Genomic DNA, 22,515 nt, shown 5'->3' on the forward strand with positions numbered 1-22,515 from the left:
TGTAAACATTTGTCACTGGCTTGTGAGGCATGGTTCTTGATAGCATGGGAAATACTTTTTACGATTGTCAATGAAGACACTCAAACTCAGGATGCAAGGGAGAAACGTGCTAAGAGGAAGGCACGCTTGGCAAATCCACACCGTGATCAACTCCCGCCCGGAAACCAATGTCCCCACTGTGGAAGGACGTGTGGATCCAGAATTGGCCTCCACGGTCACTTACGGACTCATTGTTAAAACTGTGTTTATGGAAGACAATCTTACTCGGCTATGAGTGATCGCCAAAGAAGAAAAGACAGACTCTCTTTAATGTGTGACGTAAAAGTAGGACTGTTTCAATGTTGTTTTCTTGGCTGGAGATGAAGCAGCAGGTTTTTCAGTTCTAAATACATGTAGCATTTCTAGAGATGGTTTTCTAATTAGTTTGCAACATCAAACACCTGCAACAAATACCCAGAGCTGATCATTTCTCTCTAACATTGCCCAATCCTAAAGTTTACAGAAAGCTGCTTTATACCATCTAGCTCAGTATTGTCCACACTGACTGGAAGTAGCTTTGTAGGATTTCAGGCAGGGAGTCTCTCCCAGTCCTGCCTGAAGATGCTGTGGATTGAACACAGAACATAAGAATATAAGGGATGTGTGTGTGTGTGTGTCCACCAAAAATGCCCTCGAATTACACTGTAAACTTTCACCATATGAAACAAGGAGGAAACTAAAGCTATTTTGCATGGAAATTTACCCTAGGACATAGAACAGTGACAGAAATTCTAATTTAGGGAAACTTTCTTCAGTTAGCCACCTTTTTGTTTTTATCTTTGCTCACTAATATATTAACTGAACACTCAAAACTTGTGGGAAGCGTTCTTGAATTCCATCTTGCCCACTTCCTTCAATCTGAAAGGCCAAGGATGCTGTCCAAAACACATGAGCTTTAATGTTGTGTAATATATGGGGATGGAACATCCATGAATTAATCATTCAAGGGTATTAGATATGGCCAGTATCCTTGGTTTTTTATCTTCAGTATGGCTCTGTGCCGCTGCTCCTCACATCAAACACAACTTTTTGTATCCTGTTGACTCTGTAAAACTAATGCAGCACTGCTAAGCAGATACAAGAAGAAACTTAATCCACGGGTGCTTGGTGAAGTGTTGGCATCAACTGTTCTTGAAGCCACATCTGAGAATGTGAACATGCTCCATTTATTACTTTCAATCCCTAGTTAAACCTGCACTGCTACCTCTTGAATAATCCAGTGAAAGTATGGCACTATTTATTTGGATAATTGATTGAGAAGCAATGGTGGAAGTGGGAGAGAAGCAACAGATGCAGGACCACAGAATAAGATTTTGTGCATTGTAGGACTTAACACTTATCTTTGAGTTCTAGAAAAAAACAGGCAATCCCCTCCTATCAGCGCTGAAGGGAAAGGTCAGGAGCTGTTTTCACAGTGACACTCCTCAGCTGCTTCCTGTAACCTTGGAGAAACAGGTAATCATGGATCATTTCTGGATAATGCATGTGTTTTGTGATGTTTGTTTTAAAAGTGTTTGTGCATAGGAAGAACACTGTATTCCTGGCCTTGGCACAGAACGTTATAACACTGATATGCATATATAAACAACTGAAAGAGACCATACCATTGACAAATATAACATGTGAAGTGTCTTTGAATGGATGCTTAAATAAGATTTAAATCCTTAGAATACTGAGGAAAAAATGAGATTGAAATATTAGGTGCCACACAAAATACCTTGCACAAGATGCTTTTTTTAACGGGCTGGGAATGCACATGTAAAGATTTGGCGATCACTCATATGGAGGCCCATTCTGGATCCACACGTCCTTCCACAGTTGGGACATGGGTTTCTGGGCAGGAGTTGATCACGGTGAGGGTTTGCCAAATGTGCCTTCCTCTTAGCTCATTTCTCCCTTGCGTCCTGAGTTTGTGCTTCTTCAAAGTCCATGACATCTTTGGTAAAGGCTATTTTCCAATTGGAGCGCAGTGTCTAATAGCATCAGCTGTAGTAGCGAGCAATTTGTCATATCTAACAAATAGAGCACCCAGTATGGAATTGCATCCCATAAAGACCCATCATGGTCTAGAAAGACTTGACTTCTCTTCTCAAGCTGAAACCTGTAGTGAAGTTGATTTTATTACTTATGCATAATTCTATTCGGAAAAGTAAGCCTAGAGCCACTTGACCGAACCTGTCAATGCTCAATCCTGAGGGTTGAGTTTTGACTGCCACGATTTGTTCAAAAAGTTTGTGCAAAGGAGGTAAGTAAATCATCCATTTCGAACTGCAATGATCAAATGCAGACTTCCCGTCCCACTACACCCAGACCGACGAAGAGACCTGGATAACTCGAAAGCTTGCTCCTTATTTTGGCATTTTGACCGTTCATTATAAAGGTATTGCCTGACTCTGGATGTTAGGACTTCCCGCTACGGGACCGGCACACTTCGTTTTTGGTTTGCTTGTGCGGCGCACGGTGTCACAGTCTAGTACGGCGGCGATCCCGTTCCTCTGCTGGAGGGACGGAGGGGCGCCCTGTCACTTTCAAGTTCAAACCCGAACACGGGTTAGATCTCCGCCTCCTTATGCATATTCAAATCCAGAGAGGCGGGCCGCCCGGGAGGGGATTGCCCGGCCGCACGCTAACGAAAGCTGCTGATCGCTGACGCGCCATCACACCACGAGCCGCTCTGCCCGCTGATTGGCCGGCGGGGACCTGGTCTCATTGACAACAAGCCCAGGCCGCAGCGGTGGCTCCTCGCAGGTGGATGGGCGGAGTAGGCGGAGGCTCGGCCAAGATGGCGCCGCCGCGCGGGGCCGGGAGCTCCGGGAGCCTGAGCTGAGGCAGCGCCGCCCGGCCGGGAAGGGGTTAACGCGCTGGGTGTCACCCCGGCCGCTCCCTGGGACGGGCTGCTGACTCGCGGGCGGCAGCGGCGGAGGAGCCGGTTGCGCCTCGCCGGCGATGGAGAGCGGCGAGCTGAGCAGCATGGAGACCATGGAGACCCTGACGGAGCTCGGCGACGAGCTCACGCTGGGCGACATCGACGGTGAGTGCGCGCGGGGAGGGGAAGGAAGGCGCGCCCGGCCTGCGCTGGGGCCGAGGCGCCGCCGCCGCCGCCGCCCGTGGATGCCCCCTCGCCGCGGGGAAAGAGGGTTGTCGCCACCCCTTCACCGCGAAGTGCCTGGAGGGCGGGATAAACCTGGCTGGATGGGCTGGCAGGTGTCGCGCTCCTCATCCCCCTATGGCTCTCCTCCCCCCTCCCCAAATTCACTGTTCAAGAGAGGGCGAAAGGTTCCTCAGAGGGATGCGCGCGCTGTGGACTTTTGACAGGATTCCCGTGGGATACCCTCCCCCCCCCGTGCGGTGCTTCCTCGCGAGCAAGGCCCGCTATGCAAGCGCTGCTAAGTTCGGGATTGCAGCCCAGTGTGCACAGCTACCTGGGATCCTAAGCATCCTTGAGTTTAGGGGGTGAGGAGGGGGGCTTATTTCTGAGTACAGTTACCCAGCCTGTGCCAGCAGAGTGAATTCAGTGAGTGTTACCTGCATATCGGAATTCATTACTTAAGGTGTGGTCCGGGTCAGGGCTGGGCAGAAGATAGATATGGGTCTAACTGGTAGGTTCTCTCAGCGATTGGAACAAATCCCTTGTCTCAGAATTCTTTTGTATCTGGCTCTAGTTGGTTGGGACTTGGGGCTGTAGTAAAAACAACAACAAAGTGTACCTAGCAAGTCTGAAGGCTGCCCGTCCCGCATCGCAGTGTCTGGATCCCCCTGATCTGAGTAAAGTACATATCACTGAAATCTGGAAGGTGCTGATTTAAGTTCATTCATGTGCCTTACTTGGCAGGTGGTTTTCACATCTATGTAAATTATCAGTGTAGCCAGTGGATATGTGGCAAAAGAATGTGTGTAGGTGCCTGGGGCTGGAGAGTGTTAAGGAAAAGGAAGTTATACAGAGGCATCATTCCCCCCCCCCCCCCTGTAGGTTTGTCATTTTGGAGACAAACACTTTGCAGTGTGAGCTGGATCATGGTGAAGCTTGCCTTAATTTGGTAAAGGAGGTGTGTGACAAATAGAAAGCAGTTTCTGTCTCTTGGTTTCACTTGGTAGTTGCTATCTGTAATGTTTTGAGTTTATAGCTCAGTGTATGATGATGGCATTTGCCATTCTGATCCGAAACATTTACTTACCTCACCCATGAGGCAAGATGAGGTGACTGCTTTAGGCAGCAGGATCCACAGGGTCAGCAGATCCCGATGCCAGTCTTCTCCCCATGTTCCTGATGTCCCCCATCCTGTCAGGGAAAATCTACATCATTTAGAGGTGCTGCTCAGGTGCCAAAATATATTGGGGCTGGTCCTGACAAAAACCCATTAAAACTTAATTATCCAACTCATGGAAGAGGAAGGAACTTAAAAATATTTTGTAGCCAGATTCACAGGAATTTACTGTATGTTCAGCAACCATGAAAGCTGCAGAAAGATCTGATAGTACAATTCTTGTTGTCAGAAGATTGTCAGCACCCTAATGCCCTCTTGGTGCTATATCCAGGTCAGAAAATGAACTGGCAAGGACACAGCAAAATGATAGAAGAATGACCATCTGCTCAAGTATCTTGTCAAGAAAGAGGGGAGTAATAGTGGAGTAGGTAGTTGGTGTCAAGACAGGTTTATTGAGACAAATGGCCATACTTTTCCATGAATCAAGAACCTACTGTCTGCAATAGCGAGAAACTAGTGTTCTGCAGGTATTTTTCAGCTGAGTAGTCTAGTGTACTTCCCTAAAATGTAAATAAAGGGATGTTATTTAAAAGCTACTCAACACTACAGATTTGCAGAATGTCTGCATCAAAAGTATTCTGCTATTTGTACTATTTACAGCTGCTTAAGAGCTTCAAAAAGTAGAAGTAGCTGTGTTGGCATGTGTGAAAAAAATCCTAAATATTTACCCACAAAGGATACTGTACTCTTCTTCATTGCAATATGACACTGAGGAATAGTAACCATTATTCTAAGTAATGCTGGCTCCAGGCTTATCAAAATATTAGGTTCCACTTCTCTTGCTTTGCTGTTGTAGTGCACAGTTGGAAGCATAAGAAGGGGGCACAGTTCAGAGGAGAATACATGCTTTGCATGCAGAAGGTCATTTATTTACTCCCCCAAAGTATTGCTAGGAGAACCCCTTGCCTGAGACCTTGGAGAGTTGCTGCTATTTGGAATACTGGTTTGAGACAATATGGCAGTGTCCTATAGGAAAGTACCGTAGGTAACTTTCACCTTAGGAAGCACTGCAATTGGAAAATGGACTGCATAGCCCTCAGGTGGTCTCTCATGCTGGTTCTGCCACCTCTTCTGACTGGCAAGGATTTTGTGTGTGTGGAAGCACCCTGAATATAAAGACTGTTGATTGCAATGTAGCTTCCTGGAATGAGAACTAGATGGAAATGTCTTTAGCCTGTGATTAAGGGTCCTTATTCAGGCATCTCATTTGAATTTGACTGTCAATGTATTTGCCTTCTAGGTTTCTACTTTTTATACCTGACGTTTTTCCAGCAACGTTCTTGATTTAATGCATACTAAAAATAGCTGTCTTAAAAGTTGGGGAACTTACTGCAAAGTCCTTCCTGTCCCACCTTTTAAAAGTCAATACGATTCCTTTTTCCTCTCTATTTTTAGCATGTCTCAAAATAATTAGCCTTTCAACATATTTCTTGTAAGGTTACTTTGTATAGTACCTCACTATTGGGAAACATTGCTCAGTGTTTTAAATTACATGTACCCACTTGATTCACCTTTGCACATTTCCGGCACTCCTAACTTCATACAGATGTTTATACAGATTGGGAAAATATTTTGTTTGCCAGGAAAAAAAATGCTTGACTTGAGGTGTAGCTCTTCAGAATCAGAGTGCTTGAAAGAACTATCTGAAAAGAAGTGTGTTAAAGAAAAAAAAACTAGATTTCTTATAGCAAGTGGAAAATAGAAACCTGATATTTTCAGTAGCAGATAACGTCAGACGTTTCTCTTAACATTGCACAATGTGTTCTACAAGCTGGTGAGATCAGGAAAGAATTTGTAAATTATAGGTTATTAAACATCAAGGGTGACAAATTTGTTTCATTACTTTTTTCTTGTAAAGCTTTGTATCAGGTATTTTAATTGAGATGGTTTTGGTTGTACAAGACAATTTGACCGAAGAAGCAGATTTTTCATTATTGTCTGGTACCATTGTATTCTGTTACAACCAACCCATAACTGTTACTTTTGCCTTGCTTAGGTAGTGTGAGAGTAGCTTAAGGCTTTACACGGCAAACATTGTTGTATATTTACAAGTGTAATTTACAAGTGTAAATACGCAATCTACAAGTGTAAAAACACAACCACTTGAACATATACAGCTGTGTACATGCTCTTATATATGTCCATGTGGGAACTCTGATTGGGCCAGGATTGCCACGTCTGTGAATGTGGATATTTAAAGATGCATGTGGATATTTTTCTTTCACACTTATGTAACTGTGGTGTACTGGCAGAAACCGTATTTGCTACATAAAGTATGAACTGCCCTTTAGTCCTGTTATCTTACTGGCAAGTTTCTCTCTCCCTTTGCACATAATGCTTCTTGTGCAGCCGTGTTCCAGCAACAACTGTAAGCAATCTGGTTACTGCTTCTGCAAGGCAGTCATGGGCTCTCTTATCCACACAGTAGCAGTCCGCCTCTGGGGAAACCTTTGAGGAAAGACATGGAAAAACAAGAGGATTCAGAAGAGAGATGTACAAAGAAACCTGTTCTAGAAAAAATTCAAATTCCTAGCATACCACTTCACATTTTTAGGTGCTAACCTCTGTTCTTGTAAATTCCTAGATGTTGATAATCGATCCTTGTCCTTTCTTGTGCCTGAGATGTTTTCAACTCTGGTATAGCCTTTGGAAATGAAGAGAGATGTTTAAGAGATAATTGCTGTCCACAGCTTCTCAGGGAAGTGCTGTTGTTGGCATTTACAGCTGTGTTAGCCTACCAAAGTGACCTGCTGGAGCACAAGCTTGGGCAGTGTGTGGGTGGGTCCTGAGCTGGCCAGACAACAAAACCCCCCCCTGGCCCCACTGATGTGGTCCGAAGGAAAGCAGAGCCAGAAATTTGGCACCAACTTGGCTGCAGGAGTTGCTGGAAGGAGGCATACAAGGCACCATTCAACGGTCTTAGGGATTCCCCTTTGTGTAGGGTTTACTCCTTAGCCTTTTTGTCTCCCAAAGAATATCCCACAAGGCAGTGGAGGTTTAGGATCAGAGTTTTCCTTCTCCTAGATGGGCTACCTTCCCAGGTTGATGAGTCCCATCTGCCCCTCACTTCCCTCTACACAGCACGTGCAGAAACAGCCTTCTTGACTGTTGGACCCACTATTGGTCTTATCTGCTTAATTAAGAAATCAGCTGTATATCCTGTGAAACAGTTTTGCTTGAAATAGTATTAGAATGTAATACAAACAAGCACATTTAAGAGATAACTCTAGTACATACCCATTTCTCTCAAGTTTAAACCTTTTTTTTCTATGTAAATAAATGGAGGGGGGGGACCTTGACATCATAAATTTGACAGAGTAGGTTGCGATTTATCAGTGTTCAAAATATGAACGCTTACAGCCAGACATGAATGCTTAAACGTGTCTGTTCTTCCCCCCATTTTTCTTTTATGGTTGGTTCACATGAGATGCCAAACCGTGGTTTGATGTAATATTATGAGCCCAGTGATTGCATAGTCTCTCCTTACCCTTTTATCGTGTGCTGTGCTTTAATGAATTTCTTTCATAGAAAACATTGTTTTCTGTTTCATCCAAACTAGGGCTTGCACAAACCTCTCAAATGAGGATTGCAAACCAGAATTCAAGCATATACATCTTAATTTGGAGGGCTTGTGCAAACCATAGCTTACTGGTTTGCATATGATGGAAAACTATTATTTCCACAAAAGCAAAAGGAAGTCAGTAAAGCAGCATGTGTAGAGGAAGTGGGAGAGTGAGTGCGGTAGCTTATGACAAATATGTGCAGCACCTGGTTTGGCATTACATGGCAACCACCCCAAAGTCCTGACTTTTAAAAAACATTGGATAGTTTGAAATTCAGGATACATTTGACTATCTCTTGGCTATGGTTGTATGTTAAGATTTCTCTCTCTCTTAGTTTAAAACAAGTCTTTCCAGTTGCAAATATTTTGGCTTCCTATCTGTGTCACCACTCTCTGTTTATCAGTTGTTATAGTGGCTTCACAGTAGTAGTAACAGGAAGAAGTATAGCAGGGGGTTGTGAGTATGTTGATTTATTTCTAAAAGGGAAGGAGATGTGATGAAATATGAGGAAGTCTCCTATCTCAACAGACCAGTAGATCATTTTTTAGCCCCATTCTGTCCATCAGGAAGGGCAATGGCTCCCTAAGGTTACAGGCACAGATATTTTCCATGCCAGTAATTTCATGTGGGTCTTTCTATGCTAAGCATATGCATGACCCCTGAAATATATACAGTAGCAAAATGTTGTGATTGTTTAATTTCCCAAGGGCCTCAGGGCCAAACTGCACATGTTTAAATAAGTGTGTTTCACCTGGCCAATTTTATTATGTGTGTGTGTGGGGGGGGAGCAGTCATGACACCCCAATAGGAAATAGGCTATCGACCAGAGCAGGGGCTCATACTGCTGAAAAACATTCCATACTTGGCTTCTTTCAGACATGCGAGGAAGACAACCAAAGGGGGGACAATTTTCAGCAGAAAATCCAAATGTTTTCTGAACCCCTAATCAAATAACATTCCAAAACAGGGGTCCCATGTCTCTCTCCCCCCTCAATAGAAAAAGCCAAGTTAAGAATTTAGATACCAGGTAATAATTATTGTATGTAATTTTAAAATAATATACCTGCAGCTTTCTTTTTATACAGGAGGTCCAATATCAAGAGGAGGAGTTCTGGGGTAGGGTTGAAATGTTAGCAATTTATACTATCAACTTCAATGGGGTAAAGTGGTCAGTGAATCCTCTCCATACTTTTCAAATTTCTATCCTACTTGTTATTCAAGGGATGTGGGTGGTGCTGTGGTCTAAATCACTGAGCTTCTTGCGCTCGCTGATTGAAAAGTCAGTGGTTTGAATCCACATGACAGTGGACAGAGCTCCCGTTGCTCTGTCCCAGCACCTGCCAACCTAGCAGTTCAAAAGCATACCAGTGCAAGTAGATAAATAGGTACTGTTGCAGCAGGAAGGTAAACGCCATTTCTGTGCATTCTGGCTTTGTCACGGTGCCCCGTTGGGCCAGAAGTGGTTTAGTCATGCTGGCCACATGACCCGGAAAGCTGTTTGTGGACAAACACCGGCTCCCTCGGCCGGAAAAGCGATATGAGAGCCACACCTCATAGTCACCTTTGACTGGACTTAACCATCCACGGGTCCTTTACCTTACCTTTTTTACCTTTACCTTCTACTTGTTATAAATGCCAGTTACATGATATTTCTAAAGTTGGTTCCCATTTGCACTTTGCAGAATAGTTCTGACAAATAAAGAGATCATAGGCTGATATCATCATGTCTGCCTCGTGTAGTCAAAAGAAAACGGCTTGGGGATAGAGAGAGTAGCAACAATTAGGGCTTAATTGTGGCCCAAGGGCTGTGTGGTAGAAATTGTAACCTGTCATATGGGCTCCCTTAGGTACCTGTCTCTGTAGTGCTTCCATGCCTGAGCTAGTTACATCTCTCAGCAAGGTAGCTTAGTAGCTCTGAGATCATTATATTATATTTGCTCTTGCTGAAGTTTGAAGAATTGGTTGGACCAGAAAATCTGTGGCGTTATTTGAACAACATTGTCAATTATATATGATAGACTTGCAGAGACAGTGGCTGTGCTGACTGGGGGTGATGAGAATTGCTGTCCAAAATATCTGGAGGCTAATGAAGGCTGTTGTAGAGGTTTTTCTTAATGGAGATTGGTTGCATCAGGCATAGGCAAACTCATCCCTCCAGATGTTTTGAGACTACAATTTCCATCATCCCTGACCACTGGTCCTGTTAGCTAGGGATGATGGGAGTTGTAGTCCCGAGTTTGCCTATGCCTGGGTTACATAGTCAGATGGATCTCCTTAAGAGGCATGGGAAGCTGTCAGGGAAGAAACAAACTTTTTGTTGATCTCTTCTAGTGATAACTTTTATTTTGGGAGAGTTTCAACCCATTGCTACTTTCTCTCTGCTGGAATTGCATTCCTGATTGCACCTTAGATTATAAATGAGGGTTCATATCTTCACTTTCCTAAACTTGCACCCTTTTTGTTCTCCAAAAGAATCACTAAAGCATGTGGGTGGGTGTATGTGGTCTTGGCTCCCTTTCCTTTCCTTTTATCCCTTCACCTCTCAGCTGAACTCTGTCAGGTGAATAGTCTTCCCTTGCTTCTTTGTAAGTCTGACCAATATTCCTTGCCTAACAGGTTTTCCATATGTATCAAGTCTTGTTTCCCAGTGTTGATCAGTTAGACTACCCACAATAGCCCTGATCCTGGGAGTGGCTCATTTGCTACTAACTTGGCGGAGCTTGCAGAATAAAGAGGAAACAAAAGAGGTTGTGGCATGAACAGAACTGCTTATTTGTACTCTGAATGGTTGTTCTTAGTTGCTTCCACAGGCTTCTAGGTTTGATTACTTAGTGACTTCTGCAGTTACAAGATCTGCTTTCTAAGCTTCCTACTTCGGAAATTGGCAGGAAGCTTTGTCTAGTTTTTGTGATCTCAGTACAATTAGGGACATTCGATCCACAATTTTTGGCAGGCTGACCTGCTCCCAATCTGGGAATCTTTGCGCATGTTAAGAATGGTGCTCTCTTTAACAGTATGTGGTTGCCAAGATGTGGTGTGGGTACACTCTGGCTGACATGCCTGTATGTGCTGGGAGAACAGCAGCCTGCTCATAAATTGCACACGTTGTCTGACTCCGTTCTGTTCTAAGGACCTGTTCTCAGCTACTTCAATAACATAACAGCAACTGTAATGTTATCCTGGCTACAGCTTTCCTTGAAAGCAACACTTGTCAGCCAAGACAAATGTATCCGCTGATGACTTGTATTGTAATGGCAACTTCGACTTCAGCTGATTCAGTTGACTGTGAAACACAATTGGTATATGGAGCTTGGCAGAAGGACACTCCAGCACAAAGTCACAGTTTATTACTTAGTGAAAGAATGCAGGTAGCTATACTGGTCCTTTAGAAACAATCTAAAAGTGACAGTATGACAGTATCCTTTATTATTATTGGGGTCACCTAAACTGTCACCTAAATTGTCCTATTGCTGCAGCAATAAAACAGCTAGCACATTTGCAAAGCTAAGCAGGGTCCAGTAAGGTTTCAGATTGGGGGATTGCTTGTTGAAATTCCCGCATTGCAGGGGGTTGGACTAGATGGCTTTCAGGGTCCCTTCCAACTCTACAGCTCTATGGTTCTAAAAACAAACAAACATAGTAGTGGGTTCCCCCTAGTAAACAGAACTCTCTGCTGTTAATGAAGTGAACCATGGCTTTCTCTCTTAAATCTTAGAATGAAATTACCAGCATACTTTGAATGTGCCTTGCTCTAAACTTGCACTAGTAATGTCTGAAAGGTTGCACATACATTGTGCGCCATTAGGCCATGTGTACATGTTCTGGGAAGACAGGAGTGCCTGGCGTGCTCTGGTCCATGGGGTCACGAAGAGTTGGACACGACTAAACAACAACAACACATGTTCTGGGCACTTGTTAAATCTGTAGGAGGAAATGCTAGTAAGTACATGTAGCCATTGGCAAAGTTGCAGCTTTATTACTGCTTCCATTCTTAATGTTTTAATGCCACAACTTTGCAGCTGCTAACCGAACGTGCTTACAGAGTTTCTATCCAGATTGCTGATTTTTGTTTCCTTAGCTAATTTATTTAGCTAGTCCACATTGCTTATATGAATGGTAGAACTGGTTATAAATGATAGTGATGCAAGGAGACGCTGAAGCAAGCTCCTCCTGTGGAACCTTTGCAGCCTGATCCTGTGCTTGTTTACTGGTACTTGGTGCTGTTGTTCAGGATCAAACTGCATGCCATGCAGAAAAACATTGTTATCCTATCATCCATTAAGCCTGAGCAAGGCAAGCACATACTCTAACCCAGTTCCGAATCCAGAAGCCTAGGAAAGGTTCTGTTTGGCACTAAGAGTGAGCAATCCCAGTGGCCATTTCCTCCAAGCAATATAGTCATACCTCGGGTTAAATATGCTTCAGGTTGAGCGTTTTCAGGTTATGCTGCACGCCGACCCGGAAGTAACAGAACGTGTTACTTCCAGGTTTTGCCGCTCGTGCATGCGCAGACGCTCAAAATGACGTCACGTGCATGAGCGGAAGCAGTGAAACGCAACCCACGCACACGCAGACGCACAGTCGCGTGTTACGTTCTACTCAGGATGCGAACGGGGCTTTGGAACGGATCCCGTTCGCATCCAGAGGTACCACTGTAACCATCTTTGCCTGCCCCAGTGGGTGTCTGTATCTCTCCAACTGTATCCAAGTGCCACACTAGTTATCTGCCAAAAGTGACATTCTTTGAAAAGAGCCGAGTGTCATTCAGACACACATGGGTGGGAAAAACCCCGTAAAAGGGTCTGGAGAAATTGTTCCTTTGTCCCTTCCCTTCGGGTCCATCATTCACCATCAGAAAATGCTGCAACTAACCACCTATGCTATCTTGGTTTGTAAGTAAGTTCTCTCCTTTCTACTCGTAATTAAAATCTAATTTGGCTGTTGGGGTCTGAAGTGTGTATTTGCCGATCTTCAGGTTCGGGTAAACTTGCCTGGCTGTAGTTCATATGCTGCTAGGGTGAAAGAGTTGGTTTCATGGGGAAAAGAGCAGCCTATGCCAAATCTAAGGCTGGGAGAATCAGTTTGATACTAGTCCCATTGTTCAGAAGAGATATTGCTGGGAGGCACAGGACACCTTGTCTTAGAATCCTGGATATTTTCTTGAGCACCCCAGAATTCTGTCCCATCTGGGGGCTGTGACAAGAAGGAGTGGTGGCAGCAGTGATAGTTAAGATGCAACTGGCTTACCTTACAAGGCTGTTGTGCAGCAGTTGCACAAGGAAGGGCATAAACAGCCCTCTCCTAGCTTTCCCCTTCTGTTACACGTGCTACACAGGGTTGTCCAACATTCTTATTTTGTATTGAAATCTCAGTTGATCAGCCCTCTTGGGGAGAGCAGATATTGAGCCCACCCCTAGTGCTGTTGTCCCAGTAAACACCTCCCCCCCGCCCTGCCCTGCAAGCTACTGTTCTGCCCATTGAAGGAAAAGAATACAGTTAACCACATTTTTCTTCCCACCGTGAAGCAAGTAATACCAGATGTGTGTGTGTGTGTTTTATAGCAGAAGGTGGGGTGGAAGGGGGAAAGGGTTCAACTGCTGTGATCAAATTGTAGCAATACTCCCCACATCATGACTGCATTTCATTAAAAAAGAAAATACTGATGTCCTGTGGAGCATGTAGTTTAGTCCTTAGTTCCGTGAGGCTTATTTCCAAATACATATGCATAAGATCATTACTTAATATATCTCTGGCTTATGCTTTATTGAGGCTAAAATACCACTGTTATATGGGCTCTGGCATGTTGACCAAATGTTTGTCTTTAAAATATTTATATTTATTGACCCAGTCAGGTTCTCAAGGCAGCATACAAGATAACAAAACAAACAATGTAATAAAAGCAGCACACATAGAATGCAAACAACTGAAGAATTCAAATAGCAGCAAAAACAAGAAATACCACTCAGGCATCAAGAACAAATAACATTATGGGTTGCATACAGTACTAGTCCTACTCAGAGTAGACTCATGGAAATTAGCATCAATGGCTGAGTTCAGTCCATTAGTTTAAGTGGGTCGACTCTGAGTAAAACGTAGCTGAACACAACCCAATATATTTCAAATCTTAATCACTTGGTGGCAAATACTTGACTGAAAGTAAAAGGCAAAAATGTAAATGTAAAAACCACGTGGTAAATGTAGGTTGGAGTGATTGAAGAGTTTCAAATTATGGGTATGTCACAGCAGACAAGGCTCTGTTTCAAGTAACCAGCCATGTCACTTATTTAGGGGGAATCCTGAAGTGGGGCCTCTGTTCATATAGGACAGGGGTCAGCAAACTTTTTCAGCAGGGGGCCGGTCCACTGTCCCTCAGACCTTGTGGGGGGGCCGGGCAATCTTTTGAAGGGAAAAAAAATAACGAATTCCTATGCCCCACAAATAACCCAGAGATGCATTTTAAATAAAAGGACACATTTTACTCATGTAAAAACACACTGATTCCTAGACCATCCGCAGGCCAGATTTAGAAGGCAATTGGGCTGGATCCAGCCCTCGGGCCTTAGTTTGCCTATCCATGTTATAGGAGCTTCAGGTACTGTGACCTCACAGAATCAAAGAATCATAGAGTTGGAAGAGACCACAAGGGCCATCGAGTCCAACCCCCTGCCAAGCAGGAAACACCATCAGAGCACTCCTGACATATGGTTGTCAAGCCTCTGCTTACAGACCTCCAAAGAAGGAGACTCCACCACACTCCTTGGCAGCAAATTCCACTGTTGAACAGCTCTTACTGTCAGGAAGTTCTTCCTAATGTTTAGGTGGAATCTTCTTTCTTGTGGTTTGGATCCATTGCTCCGTGTCCGCTTCTCTGGAGCAGCAGAAAACAACCTTTCTCCCTCCTCTATGTGACATCCTTTTATATATTTGAACATGGCTATCATATCACCCCTTAACCTCCTCTTCTCCAGGCTAAACATGCCCAGCTCCCTTAGCCGTTTCTCATAAGGCATCGTTTCCAGGCCTTTGACCATTTTGGTTGCCCTCCTCTGGACACGTTCTAGTTTGTCAGTGTCCTTCTTGAACTGTGGTGCCCAGAACTGGACACAGTACTCCAGGTGAGGTCTGACCAGAGCAGAATACAGTGGCACTATTACTTCCCTTGATCTAGATGCTATACTCCTATTGATGCAGCCCAGAATTGCATTGGCTTTTTTAGCTGCCGTGTCACACTGTTGGCTCATGTCAAGTTTGTGGTCAACCAAGACTCCTAGATCCTTTTCACATGTACTGCTCTCAAGCCAGGTGTCACCCATCTTGTATTTGTGCCTCTCATTTTTTTTGCCCAAGTGCAATACTTTACATTTCTCCGTGTTAAAATTCATCTTGTTTGTTTTGGCCCAGTTCTCTAATCTGTCAAGGTCATTTTGAAGTGTGATCCTGTCCTCTGGGGTGTTAGCCACCCCTCCCAGTTTGGTGTCATCTGCAAATTTGATCAGGATGCCCTTGAGTCCATCATCCAAGTCGTTGATAAAGATGTTGAATAAGACCGGGCCCAAGACAGAACCCTGTGGCACCCCACTAGTCACTCTTCTCCAGGATGAAGAGGAACCAGGATGAAGAAGAACCTCAAGACTGCTTGAGGCTATAAAGTTTAAAATAAGCACTTTGCATTGTGTTTGAATGGTAGCTGGTGGAGGTCTTGGTTATTTGGCATATTTATGCTCTGTCTGCTAACTAAAGCTTAAAGCTATATACAGTATTTAAAATACAAAGAGTTACAATGGAAGAGCAAAGATGTCCTAAGGTTTTGCTTTCCAGTGTTCCAGCTGTTACTCTGCTTCTAAATCTCTGGGCTATCTTGGAGGAAATTGGTTTTTTAGCAGTCTCATGCAGGGTAGGGCATCCTTATCTGGCCACTTCTGCTGATGTCACTTGTAGTTTTGGCATCTGCTTTTAAGCACTGGATTGAATATGATTAAATTTTCAAGCCCAGGTTAACAACCAGACAGCCATGTTTTGAGCCCATTGAAGTTTGCAAGCAATTGTAAAATACAGCCAAACATATAGCTCATTGCAGTAATAACTGGAATGTGACCAAAGCATTATGGGAAGGTTTGGTCAGGAACAGCTGATGCTGGCCGACAACCGAAGCTAACAAAATATGCTTTGGGCCACAGGCATCATTTGGGTGTCCGACTATAAGACTCGATGTAAAAGTATCCCCAAGCCAAGGACCTGATTTATTCAGGAGAGAATTCGTTCACATCCCAAACAGACAAATGTGCATAGTATATATTTTGTTCCTGCGATTACATATGGTGACCCTTTCATCAGTCTCCATGGTATCAATGGTCCGTCATATCATTTCACTGTTTTCCTTTCTTTTAATTTATTTTTTTATAGAGATGCTAAAGTTCGTCAGCAACCAAGCTGGAGAATTTCCAGATCTGTTTTCTGAACAGTTGTGTGGCTCCTTCCAGAGCAACAGTGTATGTAATGGTGGTGGAACCTCAGATCCCTCGTCACAGAGGCCCTACAGCCAGGGGCAGCTACAGACCTTCTCTCCTGGTGCAGCTTCTCCCCAGCTTCAGACCGTGCAAGTGAAGGTGTCTCAGACAACTGCCGCAACACCTGTTCCACAGCGGACGGCACCTGCTCTTCAGCCTCGTCCCCAGGTTCAGCCTCAGCTCCAGCAGCAGACTGTGATGATTACTCCAGCTTTCAGCTCTGCTCCCCAGACCCGGTTCATTCAGCAGCCTGTAATATACCAAAATGCAGCCACAAGTTTTCAAGGTAACTTGCAAAGTCTTTGTAGTAACAAGTAGTCCTACATTGTCTTAAATGTCTTGCCCTAATCTTCCAGCAGAGCAAGAGGTATCAGAGCAGCATTTACAGCCACCATTCCTGATTTCATATCTGTGAGAAGTTTCTATTAATGTTTGAAATGTTTCTAAATAGGTGCACGTTTTCTAGGATCTCACAGGCAAATTAGAGAAGCTTGGCATTTGGGGTGAAGAAGGGCATTGGAGACCAAGACCAGGAGTTGGGGAGTGGCCTTAAATATTGTGCAGTAAAGCATAGGTAGCACTCAAAAGGAACTCTGTGAATAGTATCACTGCAAAGTAATGTACAGTTACACAATACGTCATGCACCTTTATCACTCTTAACTCTCCTCAGGTGTTGGAAATAAAGAAAGCTAACATAGGGGGAGGCAGTAGGGGCAAGTGGGCTAGCTCCACCATCAGGGCCCCACTCAAATTTCAGGGTTCTAAAATAAGGGGTGGCCTCCATGAGTATAAAAGGCCTCTGTGCCTTTTATAGTCACTTGTGAGTTGGAGGTTGTCAAACAATGAGGGGGTCAAGGTGGAAGTAGGGCTCTTGTCCCCACTGTTTACTTTCCTAGATGTATAACAACTGAAGAAGGCTTATGAATGGTTCCTGTACTCTTCTGTAAGAGCATGACAGTTTCTCATTCTTGTCTGTCTCTCCAGTATCCAAATCTTCCACATCTTCTGATTGTATAGAATCTACTGTTTTCTAACCTTTCTTATGATGTGTTGGGTTCAGACTTTACATATGTAGAACTCAGCTTGAGGGATGCTCTGTGGTAATTTTTGCCAGTTCCTCCTTTCCCTTGCAGACCCTTGTGTCCCATGGAAATATTCTCTGGAGGGTTGGGGGACCCTTGGTACAGCAGAGGATGTTGTACTAAGGGGTATGGGGGGGGGAGGGGAAGTCGCAAATATTGACTCTCCCTTCCTCTCCCTTTCTCAGCAGTAGCCACAGAAGGGCATGTCTTGATCTAAGTCTATACTGTATGTTTAAAACATCACAAACTAGAATAGAAAAACTTAAAACTCCTATCAGCTGTAGAAATCTTCAGGGAGAAAAACTTCAGTAAGACTTCTGTCTAGTCACTGTAACAGAATCATCTTTACTAACTTCTTGAAGACCAACACCCTCAAAAATGCTCTGACTCTTGTGCCATCCAGCCTTATTTGAGGCAATGCCTGTGCTCTGAGTAGGGGTATGTCTGATCTCCCCAATACATGGGAAGGCTTGTACAAGAGACATTCTCTGAAACTACCTTTAGAAAAAACAACAACTAGGAAACACATGCTAGGAATATGGGAAGCCCCTCTGAGCCACGTGGACTTGCTCATGGCAGCATTGTTGGTTTTTCTGGGGTTTTTTTAAAGGGAGCTGGTCCAGATAAATGTGACTAGAGCTAGACAATCTTTCTTTATCTGTTTTCCTGACTTCAATATTTGCTGCTGGTTTTTAAATTCTTCATAGATTGCTTTGCTGGGTCTAATGCTGCTAGGAAGAGGAACCAGGAGAAAACGCCCCCCCCCCCCAATAGCTGACTGAACACTGGCCAGTCCTGAGAGGTCATGGATTGCAGCTTAGCATCATAATGAAAGCTGTAGTCTTCTGTCAGCATCAGCTCATTCAGGCAGTTTCTCAGATTGCTCTTGTTTTCCTTTTAGTGCTACAACCCCAGGTTCAGAGCCTGGTGACTTCCTCGCAAGTTCAACCAGTCACTATCCAGCAGCAAGTGCAAACGATGCAAGCTCAGAGGGTTTTGACACAAACAGCCAATGGCACCATCCAGACACTGACCCCGGCCACAGTCCAGGCAGTAGCTGCCCCTCAAGTCCAGCAGGTTCCAGTGAGTAGTTTTATGTTGTAATATTATGCGGGAAGGTTTAGTTTTCTGCACTTCCGAGGCATGTATATTTATGCAGGTGGTTTCCTTTCTGTTCAAAGTCAGGAAGTGGCTTCACTGCTTGGAGACCAGACTATCCTCAGCAGTGAAGTTCCTTAGGCTTAGATCACTGATGGACTGAATTGTAGGATAGCTTAGCCATAGAAAAATGGACAGCAGTGGTCCAATATTAGAAGAATGTTAGTAGAGATTTTGGAGAGGGTTTTTTGTGGGGGGAGGGATAGCAAACTACTAGATGTAGAGCTGTATCTATAGCATATTGGGGTTTAATATTTAGTAACGTGCCAGCTGCAGTATTGTTTAAATGGAAAGGAAAATAATCAGAGACAATAGAGTATTCCTTGTTTCACTGCTGAAAGCTTTTAGTAGTTGGATACAACACGTTTTAGAACTGCCTTCATAACTACAAGGGTTAGAACTTGTTCTTCGTACAGAAGGATCAAATTGTCTTCAATGGCAGTCAGACTCCATACTGACAGCACAGTTCTTACTATATTCAGAGTCTTCCATACACCCAACAGGTTGGCTCATTGGCAAGTTCTTATTGGCCTTTGGCATTTGCAGGAAGGAGCATGGGGTGAACATACATTGAAGCAGTGGTTAGATATATATTGAAACTTGCATACTTGAACTCCATGCAGTCACACAGAAATCTGTTATAAAAAAGGTTGCCCAGCTTCTGCAGTGCTTGCAGAATTGAGCTTTGTGTTGTTGTGCTAAACCTTTTAACTGCCTCTTCTCCTTCTAGGTCCTTGTCCAGCCACAGATAATCAAGACTGATTCTCTTGTCTTAACAACATTGAAAGCTGATGGCAGCCCTGTTATGACTGCTGTTCAGAATCCAGCCCTCACAGCACTGACCACGCCTATTCAGACAGCAGCCTTGCAGGTACTGTAGGGCATCTTGCCTTCCCTTCCCAAACATGCACCTTCTCCCTCTTGCCAGCCAGTATAGTGTTTTAAGAATCTGTTAAGTGGGGCAGGCGGAAGGATCATTTAACAAGTGAGCATCTACAGCCTGCACCAGCCGCAGCTTCTTCAAGAGTAACTCCATGTGGAGTTCTTTGCTGTAATCAGGTCATGAAGTTATTAGAGCATGGATACTTGAGCTTAGGCTATCCTGGCCCAGTAATGGCTGCTGCTGGAAAACAGGCTGGAATTGGGCACAGGCTATCCTCACTACTGAGAGCACACTCAGATCACCTGTATCTCTAGTGGCAGCTTCAAATTGAGGACAACCCCTAAGCGGCATACCAATTCCTTCAGGAGAGAGTTCAGTCCCATCCAGAACATGCCTCCCTATTTCCTGGGCTTGGGAAACACCTGTAGTACCTTCAAGCATCTATCCAGCATCTGCACAATCTCTTCTCATTCTGCTGGATGGAGAGGTATGAACTGACTCTCGTCGGCATACTGACAGCACTATGTCTCAAATCCCTGGATAACAGCTCCCTGGGGCTTCCTATAGATAGCATGAGGGACAGAATGGACCAAATGCCAAGGGGCCAAGCAGGAGTCCCCCAGAGCTGATCTCATGTAGCAACTGCAAGTAGGAGCAGAACCACCGTAACACAGAGGCCCCAGCTCCCAACCCACCGAACAAATTAATCTTTAACTGGGTCACTGTTGTCTTTTTTTAAAAGACTTTAGTTGGTGGCAATGGTACCATCTTGACCACAATGCCCATGGTGATGGGAGGGCAGGAGAAGATGCCCATCAAGCAGGTGCCTGGTGGTGCCAAGCAACCAGAACCACCAAAGGAAGGAGAGAGGCGGACAACCCATAATATAATTGAGAAGCGGTACCGATCATCTATAAATGATAAGATCATAGAATTGAAGGACCTAGTCATGGGAACAGATGCAAAGGTATGAGTTGCTTTGTGGCTGAAAGCAAAAAGACTGCTGTGATTTCAAACCCAGTTGACAATATGCTTGCAAGTCATAATTCTCTGCTCCTTTTTTATTTTCTTTATTTGAAAGTTAGAAAAATACATAATTATATGTGCACTAAACATGGCAAGACATAAATAAAAGAGATAAAAAGATATCTTGTGGTATTAATACGCCTAGATTCTCTGCTTCTTACTGAGATTATTAATCTTTGCTCAGTCAATATGGAGTTTTGGTCTCCCATGATAGATGCTAAATGTATTTGATTTGAATCCATTTCGTATTCTTCCCTGTGATTGGGAAAATCATTGCAGCTTTAGTGTAGAAGCTGGTGCTGAAAGAGGATTTGGTGGCATTATTGCTAAAAATTATTGTTCATTCTCTTTAATGTATGCACATTATTTGCAGATGCACAAGTCAGGGGTACTGAGAAAGGCCATTGACTACATTAAGTACCTACAGCAGGTTAACCATAAGCTGCGTCAAGAGAACATGGTCCTGAAGCTTGCTAATCAGAAAAACAGTAAGTGTTGGGTGGCTCTTTAAGTGCCTTTGACCTCCTACTTCACTGTTTGATGACGTATATTATTGGCTGCCCAGTTTTGTGTGGGCAGGTTAAGCAAGGGAAGCAAGGGAAAGCATGAAGGGGAAAGAAAACTGAATTGTGAATGTGAGTAGTTAATCTTTGCAATCTCTGGTCTTTTCAGAGCTGTTGAAGGGGTTTGACCTAAGCAGTTTGGTGGACAATGATGTGGATCTGAAGATGGATGACTTCAACCAAAATGCTCTGTTGATGTCTCCTCCAGCCTCTGACACAGGGTCACAAGCAGGCTTTTCCCCTTATTCTATTGATTCAGAACCAGGAAGCCCACTGCTGGATGATGCAAAGGTAGTCAACATCCTAAAACATTCTACAGAGGGAAGCGTGCATAAGGGTTGCATGCTACTTGTAGACATGGGTGATGTGTGCTGGTTGAGCTGGAGATCATGTGTTTGGCATTAAAGGCTGTAATGAACTATGGTTCTAGAGGAAGATGTGACTCGGAATACAAAGGTTAATCAGTTCCATGACATTATCATCCCTGGCTAGTTTAGGCTGTCATTGTGTGAAGTCCTGTACCCAAAGCCTAATAATACAATATTTCGTCTCACAGACCTTTTAATAAAAAGGTTGATGTAACTCTGCTGTCTCCCCTTCTTCTCTTGCCTCTTAACAGGAGTGAGAATAGGAAGAAGAAATGTTGTGCACAATATATAGATATAAATTGATTGGCTGCAACAATAACACTAGCTCTCCTTCTGATTCAGCACACTCAGAAACATGTTGAGGCATGATAGCGGAGATTGTTCTTATAGCCATGTTTGAAGTGCTGTGATAAATTGTGAACATCAGTCAATTCTTATACATTCTCAGTAGGCCGGGAACAATTAATTATCTTCACTGTTTCACAATTCTCTTGCTCTCTAACAAATCATCCTCTACCACTATGGTCTAGGTTAAAGATGAACCTGACTCTCCAGCTGCCGCTCTTGGAATGGTTGACCGCTCACGGATGCTGCTTTGTGCTCTTACGTTCCTCTGTCTCTCCTTCAACCCTCTAACATCCCTCCTAGAGGGCCAAAGGACAGCTGACTCTGATGGTTCTGTACATCATGGTTCAGGGAGGAGTATTCTGTCAATAAACTCAGGTACTGTCAAAAATCCAGTCTTTCAGTATACTTCTCCATGCTGCTTGTTTGGTGTTTGGAGTTCTTTAAGGATCACATATACAGTAGCTGAACACAGACAGTAGTAGTGACACTGGGGAAAAGGGGTGCTATTTATTTGCTTTAATTTTTTTTTAATTAAAGGATGTTATTTATTTGTATGCCCCCTTTCCATAGTTAAACCATACTCGAGGTTGCTTACATCAAAACATTTACACCATTCATTCATATATCAACACTGGCCACTCCATTGGTTGGATACTGAGAAACCCCTGCACTGTATATTAAAGTAATGATTTGACCCTTGTTAGGATATTCT

General features: G+C 43.8%; 1 protein-coding gene across 1 annotated transcript in view; it reads left to right on the forward strand.

Annotated features, from left to right (window-relative positions):
• The first annotated feature begins 2,642 nt into the window (after positions 1 to 2,642).
• SREBF2 (sterol regulatory element binding transcription factor 2) overlaps positions 2,643 to 22,515 on the forward strand; it is a 35,640-nt gene continuing 15,767 nt past the window's right edge. Inside the window, exons 1-8 of the mRNA XM_083698598.1 lie at positions 2,643 to 3,070; positions 16,271 to 16,660; positions 18,359 to 18,540; positions 19,346 to 19,486; positions 20,241 to 20,465; positions 20,898 to 21,012; positions 21,197 to 21,378; positions 21,986 to 22,178. Coding sequence (XP_083554724.1) covers positions 2,986 to 3,070; positions 16,271 to 16,660; positions 18,359 to 18,540; positions 19,346 to 19,486; positions 20,241 to 20,465; positions 20,898 to 21,012; positions 21,197 to 21,378; positions 21,986 to 22,178 — 1,513 coding nt within the window. The 5' untranslated portion in view covers positions 2,643 to 2,985. The remainder of the gene's footprint in view (positions 3,071 to 16,270; positions 16,661 to 18,358; positions 18,541 to 19,345; positions 19,487 to 20,240; positions 20,466 to 20,897; positions 21,013 to 21,196; positions 21,379 to 21,985; positions 22,179 to 22,515) is intronic.

This window comes from Podarcis gaigeae (genome assembly GCF_964106915.1).
Source record: "Podarcis gaigeae genome assembly, chromosome: 10".
Taxonomy (NCBI): Eukaryota; Metazoa; Chordata; class Lepidosauria; order Squamata; family Lacertidae; genus Podarcis; species Podarcis gaigeae.